The 22,717-nt window shown below is 37.4% G+C and overlaps 1 protein-coding gene across 5 annotated transcripts in view; it reads left to right on the top strand.

Annotated features, from left to right (window-relative positions):
* Window positions 1-4,424: 4,424 nt before the first annotated feature.
* Window positions 4,425-22,717, top strand: part of LRBA (LPS responsive beige-like anchor protein) — a 687,888-nt gene continuing 669,595 nt past the window's right edge. For 4 of the 5 annotated variants that reach the window (XM_057725704.1, XM_057725703.1, XM_057725702.1 and 1 more), the window contains exons 1-2: window positions 4,425-4,621; window positions 5,223-5,661. In XM_057725704.1, the coding sequence (XP_057581687.1) occupies window positions 5,443-5,661 (219 nt within the window). In that variant the 5' untranslated portion in view covers window positions 4,425-4,621; window positions 5,223-5,442. Of the gene's footprint in view, window positions 4,880-5,222; window positions 5,662-22,717 lie in introns of all 5 variants that reach the window. The other variant, XM_057725701.1, reaches the window with a different exon arrangement.

Below are 22,717 nucleotides of genomic sequence, written 5' to 3'. Positions count from 1 at the left end.
GTGACATACACAAGGGAAACGAATTTGCAAATGCCTCAAACAGGACTTCTCTCGTGATCCAGTCAGTAAGACTCTGCACTCTCAATGCAGGGGGCCTGGGTTTGATCCCTGATCAGGGAACTAGATCCGACATGCATGTGGCAACTAAGACCCCGGTGTAGCTTAAATTAAAAAAAAAAAATGCTCCAAATGTAATTAACTTGATGTGGATCATTTTGAACTTCTAGATATTGAACAATTGCATGAACTTTAATCTTAAACATTTGTTTCCAACTACAAAGGTAGGCAATGTCTTTTCCTCTTAAATTGCAATTGTTCCCAGAGTCTAATGCCCAATAAAAATGTAATTAATAAAGATTATGAACATTTGAAGTTTTACTTAACATTAGTAACATTTAATGAATAGTAAAAGCAACATTTGCCCTTCTCATGAGGAGGGTGCTGCAAGTTAGGGCCATGAGTTTCCAGCCTATGATATAAGCTATGCTGAATAAGAACTTGAAGAATTCTCCAAATCCAGGAATACACATCTAGATGCATAGCAAATCACGTAGATGCTACCTTTTCCCTAAATTATCATTTAATCTATACCCTAGCAAAATGTCAATAAATTGCAACTGGGTGGATTGGGTGTACTTTCTGGTAGAAACAAAGAAAAATTCTATCTTATCTTTGTTATAAAAAATTTCTTTTCTTTGCATATAGTTAAAGGCTTGCAAATCAATAATGTTTTTGATTTCACTATGAAATTACATTCTCTTTGCTTGAGTTCCTTTGAGTTCTGCACAAGGCTTCCTGTTCTGAATCCACTGCTTCTTTTCCTCTCTACTGTGATTTCAATGTAGGCTGAAGGCAAGTAAAATTGTGAAAACCTTTAGTCCTTAATTCTGTCAAGGTGGTGATGTCAGAGAGAGATATAAATTAGATGGTGATGAAAAACTTAAGTCTGGCTTTATAAAAGGTAATCTTTTCCCCCCATCCCTTCCTTTTTCATTTTAAAACAAAAATTTTTTTCATCTTTTTTCTCCAAATTTAGGTGTACTTCCCCCTCAGAATTTCAATTCATTTTTTTCTCTCTGCTAATGAAGACTTGTGATGATCTGTTTTCCCTTTCATCTTAGAACATTTCGCTTTTATGTTATGTGATATATAAAATTCATATAATTGTTTTAGTTGGTGTTTCCATTGATCTTAGACATGAAGAAGGTCCAAGTGACACAGCTGATGTCAGGATATCTGGAAAGCTTGAATCCATCTGGAAACCCTGAATCCATCTGGAAACCCTTCAGCATTCATAGGTGGGTTAGTGCCCTGCTGGTTTTGGAGACCCTGGATATGTGGGGGGCAGCTGCAGCTCACCCTGGGGACACAGACACTGGTGGCAGTCACATTTGGGAACATTCTACTGCCCTCTTCCTTTTTTTCTTCTCTTTCGTGTAGCAGTTGAGTGTATGATACAGGGATACAAGTCAGTCAGTCCTATAAAATAATGTGCTGATAGTTCACATGAAATCTTTTGGTTTGTAACAGTAGCAAAAATATAAACAAATTTTAACAAATGGTAAAACTGCTTTCCATATTATCATTAATTTATTTTTTATTTTTGGCCACACCGTATGGTTTGTGGGATCTTAGTTCCCCAACCAGGGATTGAACTCAGGCCCGTGGCAATGAAAGCACTGAGTCCTAATCACTGGATCGCCAGGGAATTCCCAGCTTTCCATACTAAAGTAGTCTTTTATACCAGCATCTTCCTCTCTCTAACTGGCAGTAATTGTATAGACTCAGCAAGGGTTTTCAGGCCAGAAAAATTAAAACAAGTGACTATACAGTTTTAACTCAATTCATATATGTATTGAGTACTTACAATGTTCAAAGTACTGTGCCATGAAGGAGCTTAACAGCTGATTAACATTTCATCTGAAGCGCACCACGGCTGTATTCTTTACATCTAAACAATAATCCATAGCTATTGCATTTTAACTGTGACTTGGCTAGAGGTGAAGTTTCCTTATGCTTTCTTCTTCAGTGAACCTCAGATTTTTTTTTTTAAATAAATGTATTTATTTATATTTATTGGCTGTGTTGGGTCTTTGCTGCACATGGGCTTTCTCTAGTTGCAGAGAGCGGGGGCTACTCTTTGTTGCATTGTTCTCATTGTGGTGGCTTCTCTTGTTGCGGAGCACAGGCTCTGGGCATGCTGGCTTCAGTAGTTGTGGAGCTTGGGCTCATCATTAGTTGTGGCTCTCAGGCTCTAGAGCACAGGCTTAGTAGTTGTGGCGCATGGGCTCAGTTGCTCCATGGCATGTGGGATCTTCCTGGAGCAGGGATTGAACCCGAGTCCCCTGCATTGGCAGGCGGATTCTTAACCGCTGTGCTACCAGGGAAGCCCCGAACCTCAGATTTTTGCCAACAATTTTACTGTAACCAGGGGCAAAGTAAAGCAGGAAGTTGAATAATTCTGAAAAATTGTAAAAAACAGTTGGATGATTGTCTTATGTCTCCTTTTGTTTCACCAGCACAACAGCATTAACGGTGAGCTGGCAAATCCATGACAAACGTAAACCTTAGCCCTAGGTCATTTAGACTGAATAACTGTGACTACACTGTGTTTAGGGCATTTCGCCATCATCATCTGCTTCTTCTCAATGGAGGGCATTTATTTACTAACAAATACTCTACTAGCATTTATATGCCAGATATATTAACATACTCAGGGTTAGGCTATTTGCCCAAATCCGAAGCAGCAAAATGCTTCGAGAAGCCTTTCATTGTTTAATGCCTCCTTTCCTCCCTCCAGATGTGTTAACAGTGAAGTGAAAGTTGTCTCTATCCTGCTGGCACACCCACTTCTCCTTATTCCAGACTTATTCGTTTAACGATTTAAAATATGCCCTGAGGTGTTTAAATTTTCAGACATGGCAAGCTGTTGATACTGCCTCTTACCCTGGCAATACAGGTCACCATTTCAGATCTTGAGAAAAATGTCTGCCTCACCTTTGGAATATTAAACCCACTTACAGAAAACAAATCTTTAACAAACATTTGCAACCATGAGATGTGGTACAGCTGAATTCATTTCAGTATTTTAAAAAGGTGTAAACTGTTAAAACTTTTCTAAAGGAGGCTCTCCTGTGCTTCTTGTCTTTTCTCATGTCACCCCCCTCCTCCTAAACTTCCACGTGCTAGTTAAAATCCAGTTCGTTTTCCAAGCCCATCTCAAATAACCCTTTCTCTACCAAACCATTTCCTCTTTCAAACCACTATAATTTTTCTTCTGACGCCTCAATAGTACTTCCTTTGTTTGACCCCACTCCTGCTTCTAAAAAATAACTGCGAGTATTTTAAACATGATATATATTTTAAGGCCTTATGGCTTCAAAGAGTACCATAAGGGTGAAAAGCCACTTTCCTCTCTAATATCTGCTTGTTTTTCACTAATGCGCCAGGAATACTGTTAACGGGGGGGGGGGTGGGGGGGTGGGGGGAAGGACACATGATGATGATTTTTATGATGATCTGTGCTCGTCTCAATCCCAATATAACTGATCTCTCAAACTAATCTGAGAATGAGGCGAACCTAACTTTCAAATTGGAAAATCGCGAGAGGCAAAACACCCCTCAGAGATCTACAAGCAAAAGGAACCCCGCCTCCACGCCGTCTGGAGCAGCTGTCTCAGGAATCCTCCCTGCCTTAGAATGTGGGAGAGGTCTGGTGGGGCGGCAGCTGCAAGGAATCTTCCCCGTTCCTTCTCCGCACGGTCTCCCCGCCCCACACCCCCTCCGAAAGGAAGGTGGCAGCTGTCAGGGCATCCCAGTGGCGATCTCTCTCCGAGTCTTCGCCGAGCGCGGCGGGCGGGCAGCAGCTGAAAGCTGTCAGGGGTGGGGACTATGTGCTCCCCTTAGACCAGCACAGCAGCCTCGCCGGCTCCGGCGCTGCCACCTCTCTGGCTCGGAGCGGTCCCTCAGGTGTCCTTCTCCGAGTCCAAGAAGACACCTTGGCAACGTGGGGCGGGTTCCCTCCGCGCCAGGAGGCCCTACGGTAACTTAACAACAGAAGGAGCGTCAGAATCACCGCCTCGGCACTTGCCAAGGCACCTTCTCAGGTCCGGGAGTGGGAGGTGGGGGAAGAGTCGGCTCCTGAAAAGAAAGGCCTTTTCTGGCCGGGTCAGGGATACACCTGGTGCCACCTGTGTAGCGCCCCCGCTTCGGCGTCCGCTCTCACACGCGGTCCTGCCTGCGCCCGGCGACCCCCCCCCCCGCCCCCCGGGGCCGCCCGCGCGTCCGCTCCCCGCCGCGCGGCCGCCTCCGCCTTCGCGCCCGTACCCCCGCCCCGCGCTCGCGCACGCGCACGCCGCGCCCGGCCGCCCTCGGCGCTGTCATGGCGGCGGGGAGCAGCTTCAGTGGGCACAGGGAGAGCCGCGCGAGCCGTGGCGGGGCGAGCCGTGGCAGTAGCATCCTCACCGCCCGAAGCAGCCTCGGCCGAGGCGTTGGTAGCGCCGGCAGCGGCTGTTTTTGCAAAGGCTGAGCGCAGGGGTGGGGCGGGCCGGGAAGCCATGGAGTTCTGTGCAGCCGCGGACTCCCGGGGAGCGGACTAGGGAAACTTGGAGGCTGCGACCAGGTGCACTGACCTCTCTCTCCTCCCTCCTTTCCTCGCCGTAGCCCCCGGGCCTCCCCTCCCTTCTGGCCACCACACACACCACCCCTCCTCCCCGCGTCGAACCTCAGGTGCCCGAGAGGTGCTCCACTCCTCCCCCTGGGCCGAGCGTTGAGAATCATCACCGCCCCCTTCCCCCGCCCTTTCCTGCCCTGGATCTCCGCCGCCACCTCCGTCTCGCGGCTGCCTGGCGGGGGGCGAGGACGAGTCCGCAGTGTCTGGGTGAGGAGGAACTTTCTCCCTCTAGGGCAGCTTGGGGACCCCTGCTTCCCGCCACCCCCTCCCCCTCCTTTTCGCAGCGACAGTTTCTTTTTCTGTGCACCTGTGAGGAGAGGTGGCCCTGCGCCGGGAACCTGCGAGAGTGTGGGGGAGGAGTGAACCTGTTCCCGGGCCTCTGGAACCCGCCTTCGCTCCGAATCCCGCTCCTCGAGGCGCGGGGAGGCGGGTGGCTGGTAGCAAGGCGCCTTTAGGAACTTACTTGACGGACCGTAACTACTCCCTTCTCTGCCCCCCAAACCCTAATACAAAACCTAGCCTCTTTAACATCGATCTGATCTTCCAATAGGGTTTGGCGTTGTTGTCAGCCTCGGGGAGAGAGATTGGACAAATATTCTCCAAGAGGAGGAGGGCGACGCCAAGGACTTTCCACATCAGCTGCTTTTGGGGTTTCTCCACAACTTGGAAGAGTGACCCTTCCCGTTTTGCGTTGCGTCTGTGTGCTTGTTCCTAGCGCAGCGACTGCTGTTCCAGAGTGACTCCGAGTTGCCCTTTCTCGTGAACTCGCAATGGCTAGTGAAGACAACAATGTCCCTTCCCCGCCACCAACAGGTGATGACGGGGGAGGTGGAGGGAAAGGAGAAGAAACCCCTGTCGAAGGGGGTGCCTTGTCCCTGAAACCAGGGCTCCCCATCAGGGGCATCAGAATGAAATTTGCCGTATTGACGGGGTTGGTTGAAGTTGGAGAAGTATCCAATAGGGATATTGTAGAAACGGTCTTTAACCTGGTAAGTAGATCTCTGTTTTACCAGCATATATTCTCAGTGGATTGGGGAACAGGACGTTAGAGCTGGGGCCATGTGCTTTACTCAGGCTGATGATAGAAACAAAATTCTGCTGACCCAAATGAAACAATTTCTTGTATTTTTAAGTTTAAGGGGAATTATGTAAGTTTAGATGCTCCAGGTTTTGTGAAAGTGAACAGATCACTTGGGTCCTAAGGAAATAATTGTTGCTATGAAAGTATTATGGAGGATTCCAGTGGAGGAGTTTTATTCTATGGGTTTTTTCCCTTTGGGATGTATATCTGAGTGTGCATTTTTCTTTGACGTTTTAAGTAAGCTCTTGTGACCTGTTTTTGGACTTGAGAAATAATATAAATGGCAGTCCTACCTACTCTTTTGAGTCTGCCTAAGTTATGTTTTACCATAAATTTTGAACAGAAAATTCTTATTCACAGGGCTGATGAAAGATTAATTTGCTGCCAAGTTAGCATTTATATTTAATTTTGACTAGTTTTATTTTTAGACATAACAAAAGTCAGATTTTGGAATGAATTTAGCGTTACATCTTGTGAAAATTGAATGGCAATTTAAAAAGAGGGTTGCAGCAGAAATAGTATCATCTTTATTTCTTTTGTGAATTCAGGTTTATCACCGAAGCATATTTGGTCATTGGAAGTTGCTGGTTATACTACTGTGAGCTTTGAATGTTATTTTTAAATGGTAGATATGTGATACTTCCCTTTTTCCCTAGTCTTAGAAATGGTTATCATTTCTAAAGGGGACTTTTTAGATTTCTTTATGCCAGTCTCTGTTGCCCATCAGTGTAAAGTGTAAAAAGCAAATTTGACCTTTAGATATTTCCCGTTCTTCCACCTATTCACCTGTGTTAGAAGATAATAGATGGGAACAGATATGAATGTGCAATAGTTGAGTAACTGTTTAGCACTTTTCCCCTTTGCCTCTGTTTTTTCAGGGTTAGGCTTGTTTTATTCAGAGCAGTTAATTATTTCCTTCCCTAGACCTTTGCTAATAGACCACCTGTGGTACAACTTCTAGAATGAGAAAGTAGCTAGATGAAATTCACTTGCCTATGGAATATGAACATTTTGAACAGTAGGGTATTTCTCTACCAGTTTGTTGTGTTGGGAGTTTATATACAAATACTGATACACAGGTACACATTAAAAAAAATACATCATGGAAATGTTCAGATATACACAAAAATAGAACAGTGTAATGAACTCTGGTGTCTATCATCCAGTTTTAACAGTTATAACCATTTTGGGGATCTTGCTTGTATGTGGACTTCCAAAGTTTGTGAATCTGAAGGAGATAAATGGCAAATTGATGTATTCCTTTATCTCAAAATAGACTTGAAAACATTCCTTCTTAATTTTTTTTTCTTTTTTCTTTTTCTCAACCTCATATATCTTGGATGTTAAAGAGAAATCTGTGGTAGTTGTTTGTGTGTGAAACGCAACATTCCTCTGGCAGAAGGAGGATTCCAACTTCTTGTTCTTTGGAAAGTTCTCTGTGGAGGTGGATGACTGAACATGAGTCACTTGCATTTCACCATTAAGGAAAATCCAAATTCTGTGGTAATAGTTTGTTTATATGCTGCCTAGAATTGTACACCTGGTAGAGATTTTAAGGTGATTGTAGGTCTTTCATAGCTACATGTTTGCTGGACAGCAGGTGTCTGGATAGAAGGAGAGGGAAAATGTGTTCAATTATATGTCCTCTTCACCATCATTCTCTTCTCATGTAGAGCAGAGAAGGTTGCTGAGAGTATTAGATTAGTTCTTTTCCTTCCATTCTCCCTTACAAAACTTTTCATGCTCCTGTGGGTATCGAGGGTCTTGGCCAGTCTTTTGAAAATCTTGGGAACTGAAAATATTGGGAATCTGGTAAGCTAGTCTGTTTCAGTGTTGTTAGTACTGCTGCACTTAAATATTTTCCAATTGATAGTAATCAGCCTTAGTCTCAATTCTATTCAATGAAAGAATATACATTAATAATAAGTGTGATTTTTGAGAAGTTACTACAATTTACTATGTGCTAGGCAATGGGCCAGGTGCTTTACATGTTTTTAAATTCTTCCCTCATCAAGTCTTTAATACATAGTGCTCGTTTTCTAGATGAGGAAACTGAGAGCCTGAAAGGTGAAGCAGAGTGGTAATTCTTAGAATGACAACCCTTCTAGGAATACATCTGTCTCTTGAGTTGATTATAGAGTTGTTTGCCTCCCTAAGCAGGTATTTATAGCTTAGGCATAGCTTTCCCCAATGTAAGGACAGAAAAAATCATTGATCCTACTAAATATGAATGGTGAAACCTGTTCAGATTTCATTTCTTCTTATTGACCATTCGAATGGCTTTCAAAAAGCTGCTTAAGAAAAACCTTAAAAATAAAAAAAATTTTTTTCAGGTTATTCAGTTTTTTCACTCAGAATGTAGATGCAGAAAGTTGATGACTAAGTTTTTTACAGTCAGTAAATTGGATTAAAATTTCTAAAATGGTGAAAAGTAGGATACAGACAAAAGAATGTATAACATGTATAAGCAAATATTTTAACAGTATAAGCCCTGTGAAATTTTGTCTAACTTAAAGAACCAGCATATTACCAATATCATTGAATCCTCATGCATGCTCCTTCTTTATCCTTTATTCACTGGATTTTTCATTAGTTAAGTTTATTATATATATTATATATTATGTTATATATATGCAGCTATCATAACTTTTTCCTATTTTTCAGGCATTTTATTAAAATAGATTATATGCTATTGATTCCTTATTGATTACATATTAATTACTTTATTATTTATTTATTTATTTATTTATTTTTGGTTCTGTTGGGTCTTTGTTGCTGTGTGCAAGCTTCCTCTAGTTGCTCAGAGCAGGGGCTACTCTTCCTTGTGGTGTGCAGGCTTCTCATTGCAGTGGCTTCTGTTGTTGCAGAGCATGGGCTCTAGGCATTTGGGCTTCAGTAGTTGTGGCATGTGGGCTCAGTAGCTGTGGGCTCTAGAGTGCAAGCTAAGTTGTTGTGCTGCATGGGCTTAGTTGCTCCACAGCATGTGGGATTTTTTCCAGACCAGGGCTCAAACCTGTGTCCCCTGCATTGGCAGGCAGATTCTTAACCACTGTGCCACCAGGAAAGTCCTGACATATTAGTTACTTTAAACCATAAAGTTTATACTGTTAAAATTAAACAACGGTCCCTCCCTAAGAGTTGTCCAAATAGTAAGAGGTAGTAGAGCCATAACTCCAGAGGTCTTTCTTTACAAAGTGCTGCCACAACTTTGCTAATGTAGCTTGACTGTATATGGTTGTAAATTACTTTGGAATTTACCACCCTTATTGTAATTTTTTTTTGCAAAGGTAAGTTTTTATTAATAGTACACCTGTTGTATTCAAGTGTTTCAAACTTATGGTCAACTTTTACATTTTTCTTGTTGCAATTGAAAACCACTTTATTTTGTTTCCATCTGTATGCTAAAGAAAATTTGTCAAACTTTTGGACTCATAATAATTATTATATTGGCATGCTTTCAGGAACTAGATGCTGAGTTTAAGGCTTTCACCAGGTATTTTTAGGTGTTCAATGCTATTTAATTCAGGAATAGTGTTTCCCTTGGGCTGGTGACAAATACACATTTTCATGAAATTTTCTTCTTCAAAAAGTAATTGTACTATTTTCATTAAACTGTTAAAGCTTAGGGAGTTTCCTGGCAGTCCAGTGGTTAGGACTTGGCACTTTCACTGCCATGGCCTGGGTTCAATCCCTGGTAAGGGAACTACGATCCTGCAAGTCATGTGGCCTGGGCAAAAAAAAAAAAAGTTAAAGCTTAGAAGATGGAATATAATTTTTCATTATGCATTATGTGGCATTTGATATAGGTTCTGAGAGATATTAATGGTGCAAACTCTTTAGAAGCTGAGCAGATCATACAGAGCCTCCGTTTGTATTGACTGTGTGGGCAGTATACTTGTGGGGCAGGTACTGTTCCATTTTAGCTGATTGTTGTCCTACGATAACATGGGCCCAATGATGTGTGAACCTTTTGATTTTTCGGGAAGATTTGGAAATATAGATTTAAAAAAAATAACATTTAAAATGTCAAATTAAAATATTAAAAAATATTGTGTGGGACACAAAATTGCAGGCAGTTTTTTTTTTTTTTTTTTTAGCAACTTAAAACAGCAAACATTTATTTGTTTTTAAAATTTATTTATTGGCTGCATTGTATCTTTGTTGCAGCACACAGGCTTTCTCTAGTTGCGGTGAGGAGGAGCTACTCTTCATTGTGGTGTGCAGGCTTCTCATTGAGGTGTCTTCTCTTGTTGTGGAGTATGGGCTGTAGGCACATGGGCTTCAGTAGTTGTGGCACACGGGCATCTTTGTCAGAAATCAGTTGACCATAACTGTAAGGATTTATGTGAACTCCTAGTTTTTTTCCATTGAGCTGTATGTCAGTTCTTACATTACTACCAAACTGTCTTGATTACTGTAGCCTTGTAGTAAGTTTTCAAGTAAGGATATATATTCTTTTTGTTTTACTTTTTCAAGATTGTTGGCTATTCTAGGTGCTTTGAATTTCCATATGAATTTTAGGATGAACTCATCAATTCCTGTTAAAAAAATGTATCTCCATTTATTTAGGTCTTTCCTTTCTTTCATCAATGTTTTGTAGTTTTCAGTGTATGAAAAGATAAATTGTTTTTGAGTAAATGGTGTTTTTTGGGGGGGGGGGTTACTTTTATTTTTATTATTATTTTTTTTGTGCTGCTATTAAAATGTTTCTGTAGGCATCTTTGTGCATTGAAATTTCCAGAATAGGAATAAATGGTTTAAAGTATGTGAACATTTGTATAGCTCATGGGTACATACTGTTAGCTTGTTTATTAATGTTGAAAATTAAGAGAGATTTGGGTGAATTGGTACATTTTAATAACTTACAGTTTCTTAGAAGTGATAGAATTGGTAACTTAGGCCCCTGAAGGTATGTAGTCTTGTTTCTATTTTGAATAGGTCCATTTTGAATTGGGCAATCATTTTGGAACTGGAAAGTCAGAATTTTGTTTTTTGGTTCCCTTTCATAGAAAGGGAAACTGAGTAAGATTTTTGTTTCTCATACTTTTTGTTTCTCATACTGACCTAGCTGAACTAATCAAATACATTTAATTTTTATATTTTATATTTTATAATTATCTTTTCATATATAGATTCTTTAAAATATTTGTAATAGTTCTGTATGTTTGCAAGAAAAATATTCAGAATACATTTTGCTTTATAGTACTTACTTAGATAAACAATAAATTATTTTGTTTATCTTTGTACTCCAGAACTTTTCACAAGTTTCTTGGTACTTTAAAAGTGTTTGTTAAATTAAATGGAAATGTCTTAATCTCTTCATTAAATAAATTACCTTCATTAGTCTAGTATCTATTATTCTTTTCTGCATATGGTATGGTAAAACAATGCATATTTCTTTTATTATTTTCTGACTATTTCTTATGAAGATACTTGTCAGGCAGTTTGCATTTTTCATAATAAAATTTTGAGTTACTTCAATATCTGTTTTATCCCTAAGAAGAGCAATTTCATTATTTTCAAAATAGTCTCTTATAACATGCTCTTAAAGTTGTTTTTCCCTTTTACTCTAGTATTATTTTATTTGCTCTCATCTGATGGAATATATACTCAGAAACCTAGCTCTGAGTGTATTTCCAGTGAGTCCTTGGCTTAAAAAGCTGTTGGGACAACATATGAAGTAAAAAACAAAAAAGTAAGTGATACAAAGAAAAACTGTTGAGAGTACACAAATTCTTTTTAATTGATTAAACTAATTTCACAAAACACTCCAAGTTTTAGATTCTTAAAAAATATTTATATATTTGTTTATTCATTTATTAATTTTTTGGCCACATTGGATCTTCATTGCTGCTTGTTGACTTTCTCTAATTGTGGTGAGCGGGGGCTACTCTTTGTTGCGATGTGTGGGCTTCTTATTGGGGTGGCTTTTCCTGTTGTGGAGCATAGGCTCTAGGTGTGTGGGCTTCAGTAGTTGTGGTGCACGTGCTCAGTAGTTGTGGCTCGAGGGCTCTAGAGCACAGCCTCAGTAGTTGTGGCACATGGCCTTAGTTGTTCCATGGCATGTGGGATCTTCCTGGCCCAGGGATAGAACCTGTGTCCCCTGCATTGGCAGGCGAATTCTTAACCACTGTGCCACCAGGGAAGTCCCGACTTTTAGATTTTAAAACTTTTTTGATGTGTGTATATCTGTTTTGATTCCTCAAAGATTTAATTGGATTTGTCCCAGAATAACATATGTGATTGAAATGTGCTTTATAAAGCAGAGAATTTCTTCTTGCTGGAGGTTTTAGAAGTTTGCATGTCGGGGATATTATAGAGTGGATTCTTACTTTGGATAAGAAATTAGACACCAGATGGCTTCTAAAGTTATGTAGCTTTCTGATGTTCATGTCCTGAGTTTTGTTGTCTGTATTACACCTGGGTGTTTGCATTTACTTCTTAGACTTCTCTTGACCAGACTAATTTAGTAATTTATGTTCTATAAAAATTACAGTTTTAGAGAGAGGTAAGGGACTGGATTTTCTCTAGATTCTTACAGAAAGGTGAAAAACTGATAAGGTCTTAGTTAACTACATTTTGTTAGAAGTATATCTGTCGCTTGAGAACTGAAAAAGAGTTTCTTCTTGACTAATAAGATCTTCATTCATGAATAGTGACTAGAGTGGTATGGTATTTTTGTTTATAAATTACAGTAAATCTCTTAATCTCTTATGGCCTCTGATGAGGTTTCTAGATTTTGTTGTTTCTAATGAAATGTTTCTCATAAAATAATATAAATATATTATCTTAAAGTCCATATATACTGCCTAATTGAATCCAGTCGTTACCACCTTTGGGCTTCAATATCTTGAATAAAAATAATCATTGTATCTCAGAGCTTATAAATACACACATACACATGTAAAACATTTTACACAGCATTTTTTTGGAAGTGTGGTTTTGATGTTGTTATATGAAACCTTAAAAAGTCAATCCTACTAGTAATATGGTAATTAATCAGTTTCAAATGGGATATCAACAGATCTTTTCTAGAAACAGTAGGCACCAGTGAGGCTTGTTGGTATCTAAAATGGAGAAAATATTAATTATTAAAGAAAATTCTATAAAGATTATAAAATTAACATTAACATCAACTTGTTTTCTTAGATCATATTACTGTGAAATTAATAGGTATCAAGTTGACACAAAATCCAAAGCATTTCAGAATAATTTTCCTTAACTGTAGTTGACTTTCTCGTCAGTGGATGGGTGAGGCAATGCTTGTGGCCAGAAGTGTGAATGGGTTATTTTATTAGTTTATGAAAACATTTGGTGGGTTTTTGAGTCTTAATCTGTTTTCAAGCTTTTTTGGGGTAAGTTTTAATTTTCAGTGATGGTGTGAGATGATCTGTGGCTCTTGAGGTTGGGGAAAAATATATTGATAATTGGTGTGTTTTTGAGGTGAAGTTAATTCATTATTTTGAGTTATAATAGGTAATAGTAATAGCTAAGATTTATTGAATGTGCCAGGTTCAGCTTTACATGTGTATTAAACCAATTAACTTCTTAAAATTCTCACAATCCATTAGGTGTAGGTCTTTCTGCCAAAATGTCTTGTGTTCTACAGCAGTGGACTAAAAATAACATGGCTTATGAGGGTAAAAATAGGATTGGGGTGGGCCATTCAAAATCTTTGGAACTTTGTAACCAGAATATTAACAAAAGAAATAACCTTAATGAAAATACTGGCGAGGTTAAGTCTCTACAGATACTTTCATCTTAGCATCACAGTCAGTTTTGTGCTATTAACCCTCAGACTTAATGCTTCCTTCTTTGAGATGTAGGTCTGGTTTTTTAGCTTCTGATAGAGAAATTTTTATCAGTACTAAAAATCTGACCTGAGGTGTAGCTTTCTTCATTAATTAATTGTTTTAAATTAGGGTGAAATGTCTTTGCATTTCTTTATCTGTACTTGCGGATTGTCAGATACTTAATATTGTCGAAAAAGTAGTACAGTTGACACTTGAACAGCATGGGTTTGAACTGTGTGGATCCACTTATATGTGGATTTTTTTCAATAGTAAACACTACAGTACTCTACAATCCATGTTGGTTGGATCCAAGGATGCAGAGGAACCTCATATATGGAGAGCTGACTAGAAGTTATATGTGAATTTTGGACTGCATGGAAGGTCGGCCCCCCTAATTCCACATTGTTCAGAGGTCAACTGTAGTCCTTGCAGTCATTAAACCAAGCACTATTTGCATTAAAGGAAAGCAGTTCTGTAAATTTTAATGTTTTCTTAAGCTTTTTATGTATTATGAAGGACTTCTGTTTAATTCTTTGGAAGAAATTACGTATGAACCAACATTACTTCCACACTATACCTGCATTATTCTACTTTTTAGTAATCCTGCAGGAGGCAATTCAAGGCAAAGATACAAGTTGTAGCAGATTGGACTGTGCTATTGTAATATTCACTTTATAAATGATGAAACTGAGAGAGAGGATAAGTAACTTGCTCACATCTCTGAGCAAGTAATATTGCTGAGATTCAAACTTAACGGAACCTACAACCTAAGCTCTTAAACGCTAAGCCATATATAGTGTATAGTTGCAAAGAACCTTAAATGTGAAATAGTGGCTTAAGGCATCTTTCAATCATGTAATTGAACAGTGTCTGGAAAGGCATGTACATTGTTTAAAACTTGCCTAACATAGTCAAGACTTGGCTTGTGGCAGGTAGAGTTTATTTGCTTGTTTTCCCCTTTAAATAACCAAAGATGTGTATTAGGAAAAGGGAGTTTTTAAGGAATGTGATATTCAAATTGGATGGAATTAATGACATAGTTAATCATTATGCAAGGTGCTTGAGTTTGCTTTTTTACTCTCACAGTCAAGATTTAGCTGGCTTAGCTTGCAAGATTGAAATGACCTTGCTTATTGATCTATAAAAAAGTGAAATTTTTATCATCTTTTTCTTTTATATACTGACCACATTAAGCAGTTAATATTTAGGAAAGGATGATGCTTTTATTAATCATTTACACAAGAGAATACCAGTTATTGTCTTTCATATTTGTCAGGGTGTATTAATGGGCCTCTAGTATTCAAATGACCTTTCCTTGAAGTTGATTTGCTTCCATGTTAGATTTACTGAATACAGTTAACAAATTTATTGGGCAAGATTATTCTTTTTTCCTATAGATTAGAGTGTGAATTTCACTAGAGTTTAGCATTTAAATTTTCAAGTAAGATGTCAAAGAATCAACTTGAGGAAGATTTTAAAGTGGAACATTTTTACGTATTGCAATTTTGACTAGACTTGTAATGATATGACACTGCTTCTCTTTTATGGAACAAGTAAATATCTATTTCCAATGGGACTGATCCATCCATTTATTCAGTGAATATTTATGGGACAGAAATAGTGTGCCAGGCATGGTGCTGGGAATAGAAAATGAACAAGACAAAATATAGACCTTGTCTCTGTGGAGCGTAAAGTATAAGTTCTTTATCCTCTAGGTAGCCTATTTTTTCAGGTGTTCTTGTATCCTTCAATTTATTTAGATTTACTTTCTGTTATTTCACAGATATACTCTGCTCTTACTCCTGTCTGTTGATACTCCTGTCTGTTGATACTCCGAGAAGGTTAATTATCCCTGTGACTTTTATATATTGACCACATTGATTACATTAATAGGAGAGGATGATGATATCTGTCACATATTTTTCACAAGGAATTCTTTATCTTACCTATTGAAACCAACTAGGAGGACAATGTAATGTCAGTATGTAAGTGAAATACAGTGTAGTATTTGTTTTTTTTTTACTATGTTATCATCTTATTTGGAATGAGGTGGGAGGTGCCATGTGGATGAATTATTAATTCATTTTAATAAAATATTAAAATATTAATTATTTTTAAATTAATAAAAATTAATAAAAATAAAATATTAATTTTTTGACCAATACATTTCTGTTTTGATCTTTTTCATTAGAACTAAGTTTGAACTGTGTACTTTTTTGCTATATCAAACACAGTATATTGACTGTTATTTGGTCTTTAATAACCTTGAATCATTAATTTGAGTGCTTGTGTTTGGGGTACTGTTTGGGATACTGGGTATTTCTGTAATCCTTTCCCTATTCTGCATCTCTAGTACACTGCCTTAGTTCAGATACTCATCATTTTTTGCTTATGCAGTTATAATAACTGTCTGTTCCTATTTCTCTAGTCTTTTCTCTTTTAAAAAACTCTCCACAACTGCTAGTGTGTTTTATCTAAAGGGAAAATCTGACCATTTGGTTTTCCTTCCAAAATGCTTCTATAGTTTTTCATTCTCTTTTGGATAAAGACAAGTTCTTTATTATAATATATAAGTAACTTGAATCTTGGCTTATCTTTTGCCATTCTCTGCCTTAAACTTCATTTGTACAATATTGAACTTGGATTACCCTTGAAAGGAAAAGAGAACATGATGAACGATGTGTAATGGCTCTCAGAGCTTCTGCTCACAGTGATATGTCACTTCGTTCACATTTCATTGACGGAAGAAGATCATATGTCTATACCTGAGTTTATCATACCATGCGTGAGTTTCACAGGGTAAGTATATATAATCCTCTTGCATAGGGGGCACTGAATATTGGAGAACAAAGAAGATTTTATTTCTTCATAGTTCTTAGATTTTGCAGTATGTTTATTTAATGGTTGGCTCAGGTACAGCTTGCATCTCGCTTTTTATTTCTTGGTACCATTTCATTCTGAAGTGTATTCTTTAGTAGTTCTAGAGAGGGTTTTTTATTTTTATTTTTATTTTTTTTAAGCTCTTTATTGGAGTATAATTGCTTTACACTGTTGTGCCAGTTTCTGCTGTACAACAAAGTGAATCAGCTGTATTTATACATATATCCCCCATCCCCTCCCTCCATATCCCAGTCCTCTAAGTCATCACCAGTCATTGAGTTGATCTCCCTGTGTTATGCAGCAGCTTTCCACTAGCTATCTTTTTTCAGTTGGTAGTGTATATATGTCAGTGCTACTCTCTCACTTCGTCCCAGCTTCCCCTTCGCCCCCTACCCCGTGTCCTCAAGTCTATTCTCCACTTCTTTATTCTTGCCCTGTCACTGGGCTCATCAGTACCATTTTTTTTTTTAGATTCCATATATATGTTAGCATACAGTATTTGTTTTTCTCTTTCTGGCTTACTTCACTCTGTATGACAGATTGTAGGTCCATCCACCTAGTGAGGGGTTTTGAGTGGTAACTGTCTCAGTATTTATTTAAAAATGTCCTTATATTGCCCTTGTTCTTGAATATAGTTTAGCTGAGTGCAGAATTCTAGTTGGCAGTTATTTTCTCTTACTGTTTTGAGGTTACTATTCTGTTGTCCTTTAGTCTCTTTTGTTGTTAAAATTCTCACTGTTATCATTCTTATTTAACTATACAGATAAATCTGTCTCTGGTGGCTTTTAAGTTTTTTCTTTGACTTTGGGGTTTTATAGTTTCACCATACCTTATTTAGGGGTGGTTGTGCTTCCTGAATGTGAAGATTCATATTTTTCATTAGTTCTGGAGAATTCTTATGAATAATGGCTTTTCTTTATTTTACCTATTTGTATTTTGGAACTCATAACCCATGACATGTTTTTTTTTTTTCTTCTTTTTATCCTTCATGTCTCTTAATGTTTCATATTTTCAGTCTCTCCTGTGATTCGTATCTTTTCTTCTAATTTATTATTTATCTCCATCTAATCTGTAGTCTAACCTATTCTCTTGAGTTTTTAATTTTAGTAACTATGTTTTTAGAATTTCTTCAAGTCTATATGGTTCTTTTTTTAAGGATAGAATCTTCTTTTTTTTTCCCCTTACTGCCTTGGTTCTTTTATATTTTTAATTTTTAAAAGATACTGTTTTGTTGTCTAGTAGTTGTTATATCATGTACATTGGGGGAAGGTTTACAAGGGTTTTTGTAATCTTGGATTGGGAGCTAATTTTTAGTGGGATTTTATTTCTGGGAATCCTGTATACATTAGTTTGTGGAAGTTTAACATCCTTCTAGATTTCTCTCTTCCATAACACTTCATATTCCCCTTCCATGATTTTTAAAAATAGATTTATCTCCTAATATACAACTCAGCGCACTTTATGTGTTGTCAGTTTCCCTCCATTATTTGTTCCATAAGAGTAAAAATTTTTTGGGTTAGTTTTATTTATTGTTTCTCTAGCACCTAGAAGAGTATTGCCACATAGCAGGTGCTTAAGAAATGTTTATTATCTGAATATACTGGCTTTATTTGCCAGTCATCTCAGGAGTATGTTGTACCTATGATCATTAAAAAAAAAAAATTATCAGCCTGAGGTTTCCAGTTCATGCCAGTAGTGCAAATTGAACTCCCAAACCTATGTAAAGAACATCCCAGAGTTTTAGATTTCAGAGGAGAAGTCTTTCCTTCCCTTACCCTTCCCTTTCCCTTTCCTAGCCAAAAACTAGTTATTTGTAATTGCCCTGTGCCTGTGGATGGATTTTTTTGGGGGGTGGGTGTGGGGCTGGGCACCTTGTGGGGAGGATCTGCTTTTTACCTTTGGAGAGTCCCATGTTTATATGGTGATTTCATTCCTTGAGTGGACACTGCACTGTATTTTGTGTTTCTGCAAAGGCTTTAAAATTCAAGTCTCTAGGTTACTAGCTTCCCCTTCTGAACCCCTTCAGCAATTGTAATAGCAGTTCAAATACTTACTGTTTTCCTGTTTCTTCTTCATTTTAGTCTCTTTGGGGTTGTCTTTTCTTTCTTGCAAGTTCAGCTCTACATTGAAAAGTATTTTTTGTTATATTGAGGAAAGTTAGAAACTTACACTCAGCTAAAAATAACTCCATGCTTGTTTTGCTTTTGTGAAATATGCTTGCTGCACCGAGAAAAACAGGATGACCTAACAATCCAGTGTAACTTTAAGATGTGCTAAAAAATGGAATATTCTGCACCTGCTCTTGTAAGTTTCAGTTTGGAAATTTCCATGCTCTGTAAACATGTGCACTATAGAAGTAAAGCTCACCCCGAGTTCGGGGCCCAGAACTTTGGAGCGTTAGCTTGTCTGGGGCCGTGGGCGTAATAAACCTGAGTTCTCCAACACTCTGAGTGTGGTGCTTGGTTTCTCGATGGACCGATTTCTGCAGCAATATTAATCTAATGTTTGTAGGTATTTGTGAAGTGATAGTTTTTAGGTCATCTTAGTCCACTTACTTGCTGGAACTATAAGGTATAATTATAAGGTTTAACCAAGCAATTGATTATCATATATGCCAGTGAATAAATTATAGTACCAATTTAGGCTACATTAGGCCACGTTTTTTCCTATCTAGCAATAATTTGGAAGATTATTACCTTAAATAATTCCAGATAATGGAGTTCTGTTGTGGATCAATGAAGAAATTATAGGTAAAGAAAATTTGTCATTTCTTCTTCTTCCTCAAATTCTTACATTTATATATGCATGCAGATGAGCAGTTTTTATGTTAGGAAGCAACCCTGTGTTATCAAAACTAAATATAGATTCTGGGAAATTTTGTATATGGACATAGTGTTTTAAATTTTGGTATTTAAATGAGTTTTCTGAGGTTTTCGAATTTTAGAATGTTGTGGGATGGTGAAAGGAATTCATTTTTTTTCTTCTAACCCCTATCCACTTAGACAACTTAGAACAATACACTACGATTCTTTGAATCTTAATTCTTTGTAAGTTCTTAATCATTTAGCTGGAATGCTAGTAACCTGCATAGAAATCTCATTTGTATTGACCGGGAGGTTTATAATTTTACTGTTTTTAATATTTTCATTTGCCCAGCTATGACTTTTGAAACAAAATAGCAGTAAGCAAATCAAATGATGACCATTTGTTTATTTATTATTTTTTACTGAGGTATAGTCAATTTATAATATTATATAATATTAGGTGTACAACATAGTGATTCACAGTTTTTAAAGATCATACTCCATTTAAAGTTATTAAATATTGGCTATATTCCCTATGTTATGCAGTATATCCTTGTAGTTTGTTTTATACATAATAGTTTGTACCTCTTAATCTCTTACCCCTATAATGCCCCTCCTCCCTTCCCTCTCTCCACTGGTTACCACTAGTTTGTTCTCTGTATCTGTGTCTGCTGCTTTTTTGTTATATTCACTTGTTTGTTGTGTTTTTTAAATTCCATGTATAGGTGGTACATACAGTCTTTGTCTTTCTCTTAATGTTTTTCACTAAGTGTAATACCCTATAAGTCCATTCATGTTGCTGCAAATGGCAAAATTTCATTATTTTTTTATGGTGGAGTAGTATTCCTGTGTGTGTGTGTTATATATATATATACACACACACACACCACATTTTCTTTATTCATTCATCTGTTGATAGACACTTAGGTTACTTCCATATCTTGGCTGTTGTAAATAATGTTGCCATGAATATTGCTGTGCATGTATCTTTTCAAATTAGTGTTTTCATTTTCTTTGGAAATATACCCAGGAGTGGGATTGCTGGATCACATGATAGTTTGATTTTTAGTTTTTTGAGAAACCTCAATACAGTTTTCCACAGTGGCTGCACCAATTTGCATTCCCACCAACAGTATATAATGGTTCCCTTATCTCCACATCATCACCAACATTTGTTATTTGTAGAAGCATTTGTTAATCTCTGTTGACAAGATGGCTTTTGACATAAAAATTTCAGGAACCATTTCTATTTGTGGGTACTGTTTTGCTGATTTATTTAACTTAACTGTTGGAGACATTAAAGAAAATTCTTCAGTTAAGTTCAAAATTCAGCATAGCATATAGTTCCTATTTTTCTAGTTTATACTGTTAGACATTGATTTCTTATTCTGTGGTGCTAAATATGCTGTGCATGAACAATTATATCAAATTATGCAAGTGGTGCTTCAGACAGAAAGATTGAAATTAATGCTTTGTCCTGTGATCTAGATATAATAGGGCTGAACCTGAATTTAAGTGAGGGTGTGTGACTGAGTCTGTTGATTACATGTAGCTAACATTTTTTTTTAACAAGTATTATCTCATTTAATCCAAACAACTCTTTGAGGTAGTACTTTATTAAACTTGTTTTATAACAAGAAAGTAGGATCAGAGAGGTTAAAGATGCTCAAGTCCCATAGTTAGTAAGATGGGATTTGGACCCAGGTTGTTTGAGCCTGAATCCTATATGCTATATTATACTGTGTGACTGTTAATTTAAGTTGGGTGCTCATATTAGAATTGTAGAAAATGGCCACTTAACTATATATTTCTCAAGAATTGTATTTATTGAAAAACTAGTTCATGATAATCAGAAACATTGTAAAGAATGAGAAGCTTTGAGAAAATGAATTATCTTAAAACTTTATCGTTGATTTAACAGTGCATACTTTGATTTTTTATGCTTCCCCCTGTGTCAGATGGTATATGGTAACTCATATATGGTTAAGATATCCACCAATCAATTTTATTTTGTTCTGATAACCAGGAAAAAAATGAAATGACCAACTCTTTAATATTTAGGGATTAATCATACATCTAATTTGTGATTTATAAATATTATTCTTAATCTGTATCACTTGTGTTTTGTTTGTGCTTTTGTTAGATAGTACCTTAGCCTGAGGGCAGAAGTATGGAAGAAAACTAATTAGTAATTTTCTACTTGTTAGCATCTGTTGAAAAGATTTGGAAAAAGTTTAGCATTAAATCCAATAGTTAAAATGAAAAAAATTGGCATATATTTGGGAGTTTCATTTATTCTAAATTCTCATTGCTAGGGAATGTAATGTTGACTTCACTTGTGACATTTTTGGATACTGAGGGGATGTCCTAAGTAATAATAATTAATACTTAAGTTTGAAATGTCCCCTACTTTGAAGCAACAGTTTTAATGGATCCTTTTTTTCTGTTGATCATTTTTTTTGCCTCCAGATACTTATCTTCTGAATCACTTGGGGATACTTTTCCATTTTCCCTCTTCTCTTTCTCACACAAGACCTACATTTCTTTTTTGACACTGAGACTACTGCTTAAGACTCTTCCCACTTCATAGAGAAGCAGTGTTTTCTTAACTCTCTTCTGAACCTACTTGGGGTCTTCTGGAGCTCTGCTCTGGCTGCTATATGTGATGTTGAAATAGGAAAGAAAAAATGACTATTTCCATTATCTAAATTTTTCCTGTAGGATCTATGAGATAATAGCTAATACTTATTGTTTTTGTGACCTATTATGTAGTACTTCTTTGTCCTTATTCTACTCTTGTTTAGTCCATTCTGCATGCAGTGGCCCCTTTACTCTTGTTTTCCTCTCTGCCTAGAATGGTCTCCTGTCAGTTATCTAATTATATATCAATAAACAATATACTATAATATAAATATAAATTGTAATTTTTATGTCTTGAACTTCTGTTTGATTTTTTCACATTCATATTTCTATTTTATTTTATTAATTAATTAATTTATTTACCTGTGTAGGGTCTTCATTCCTGTGTGTAGGCTTTCTCTAGTTGCGGTGAGCGGGGACTACTGTTTGTTGTGGTGTGTAAACTTCTCATTGCAGTGGCTTCACTTGTTGCAGAGCACGAGCTCTTAGGTGCCCTGGCTCAGTAGTTGCAGCACGCAGCCCCCAGAGTGCCCAGGTTTTAGTAGTTGTGGTGCATGGGCTCAGTAGTTGTGGCTTGTGGGCTCTAGAGTGCAGACTCAGTAGTTGTGGTGCACGGGCTTAGTTGCTCTGAGGCGTGTGGGATCTTCCCGCACCGGGGTTCAAACTCGTTTCCCCTTCATTGGCAGGAGGATTCTTAACCACTGTGCCACCAGGGAAGTCCCTCATATTTTTATAGTATCTTTTCATTAGTCATACTTCTGATATCTCTTTTATTTCTTAAACATTAACACTTTAATGTATATCTGAGATTTTTTTTTTTTTTCTTCAATGTTTGGAGTCTGTTTCA

This window comes from Hippopotamus amphibius, chromosome 3, assembly GCF_030028045.1.
Source record: "Hippopotamus amphibius kiboko isolate mHipAmp2 chromosome 3, mHipAmp2.hap2, whole genome shotgun sequence".
NCBI classification, from domain to species: domain Eukaryota; kingdom Metazoa; phylum Chordata; class Mammalia; order Artiodactyla; family Hippopotamidae; genus Hippopotamus; species Hippopotamus amphibius.
The sequence above is the reverse complement of the archived record's forward strand: the minus strand, read 5'-3'. Positions and strand labels throughout refer to the sequence as shown.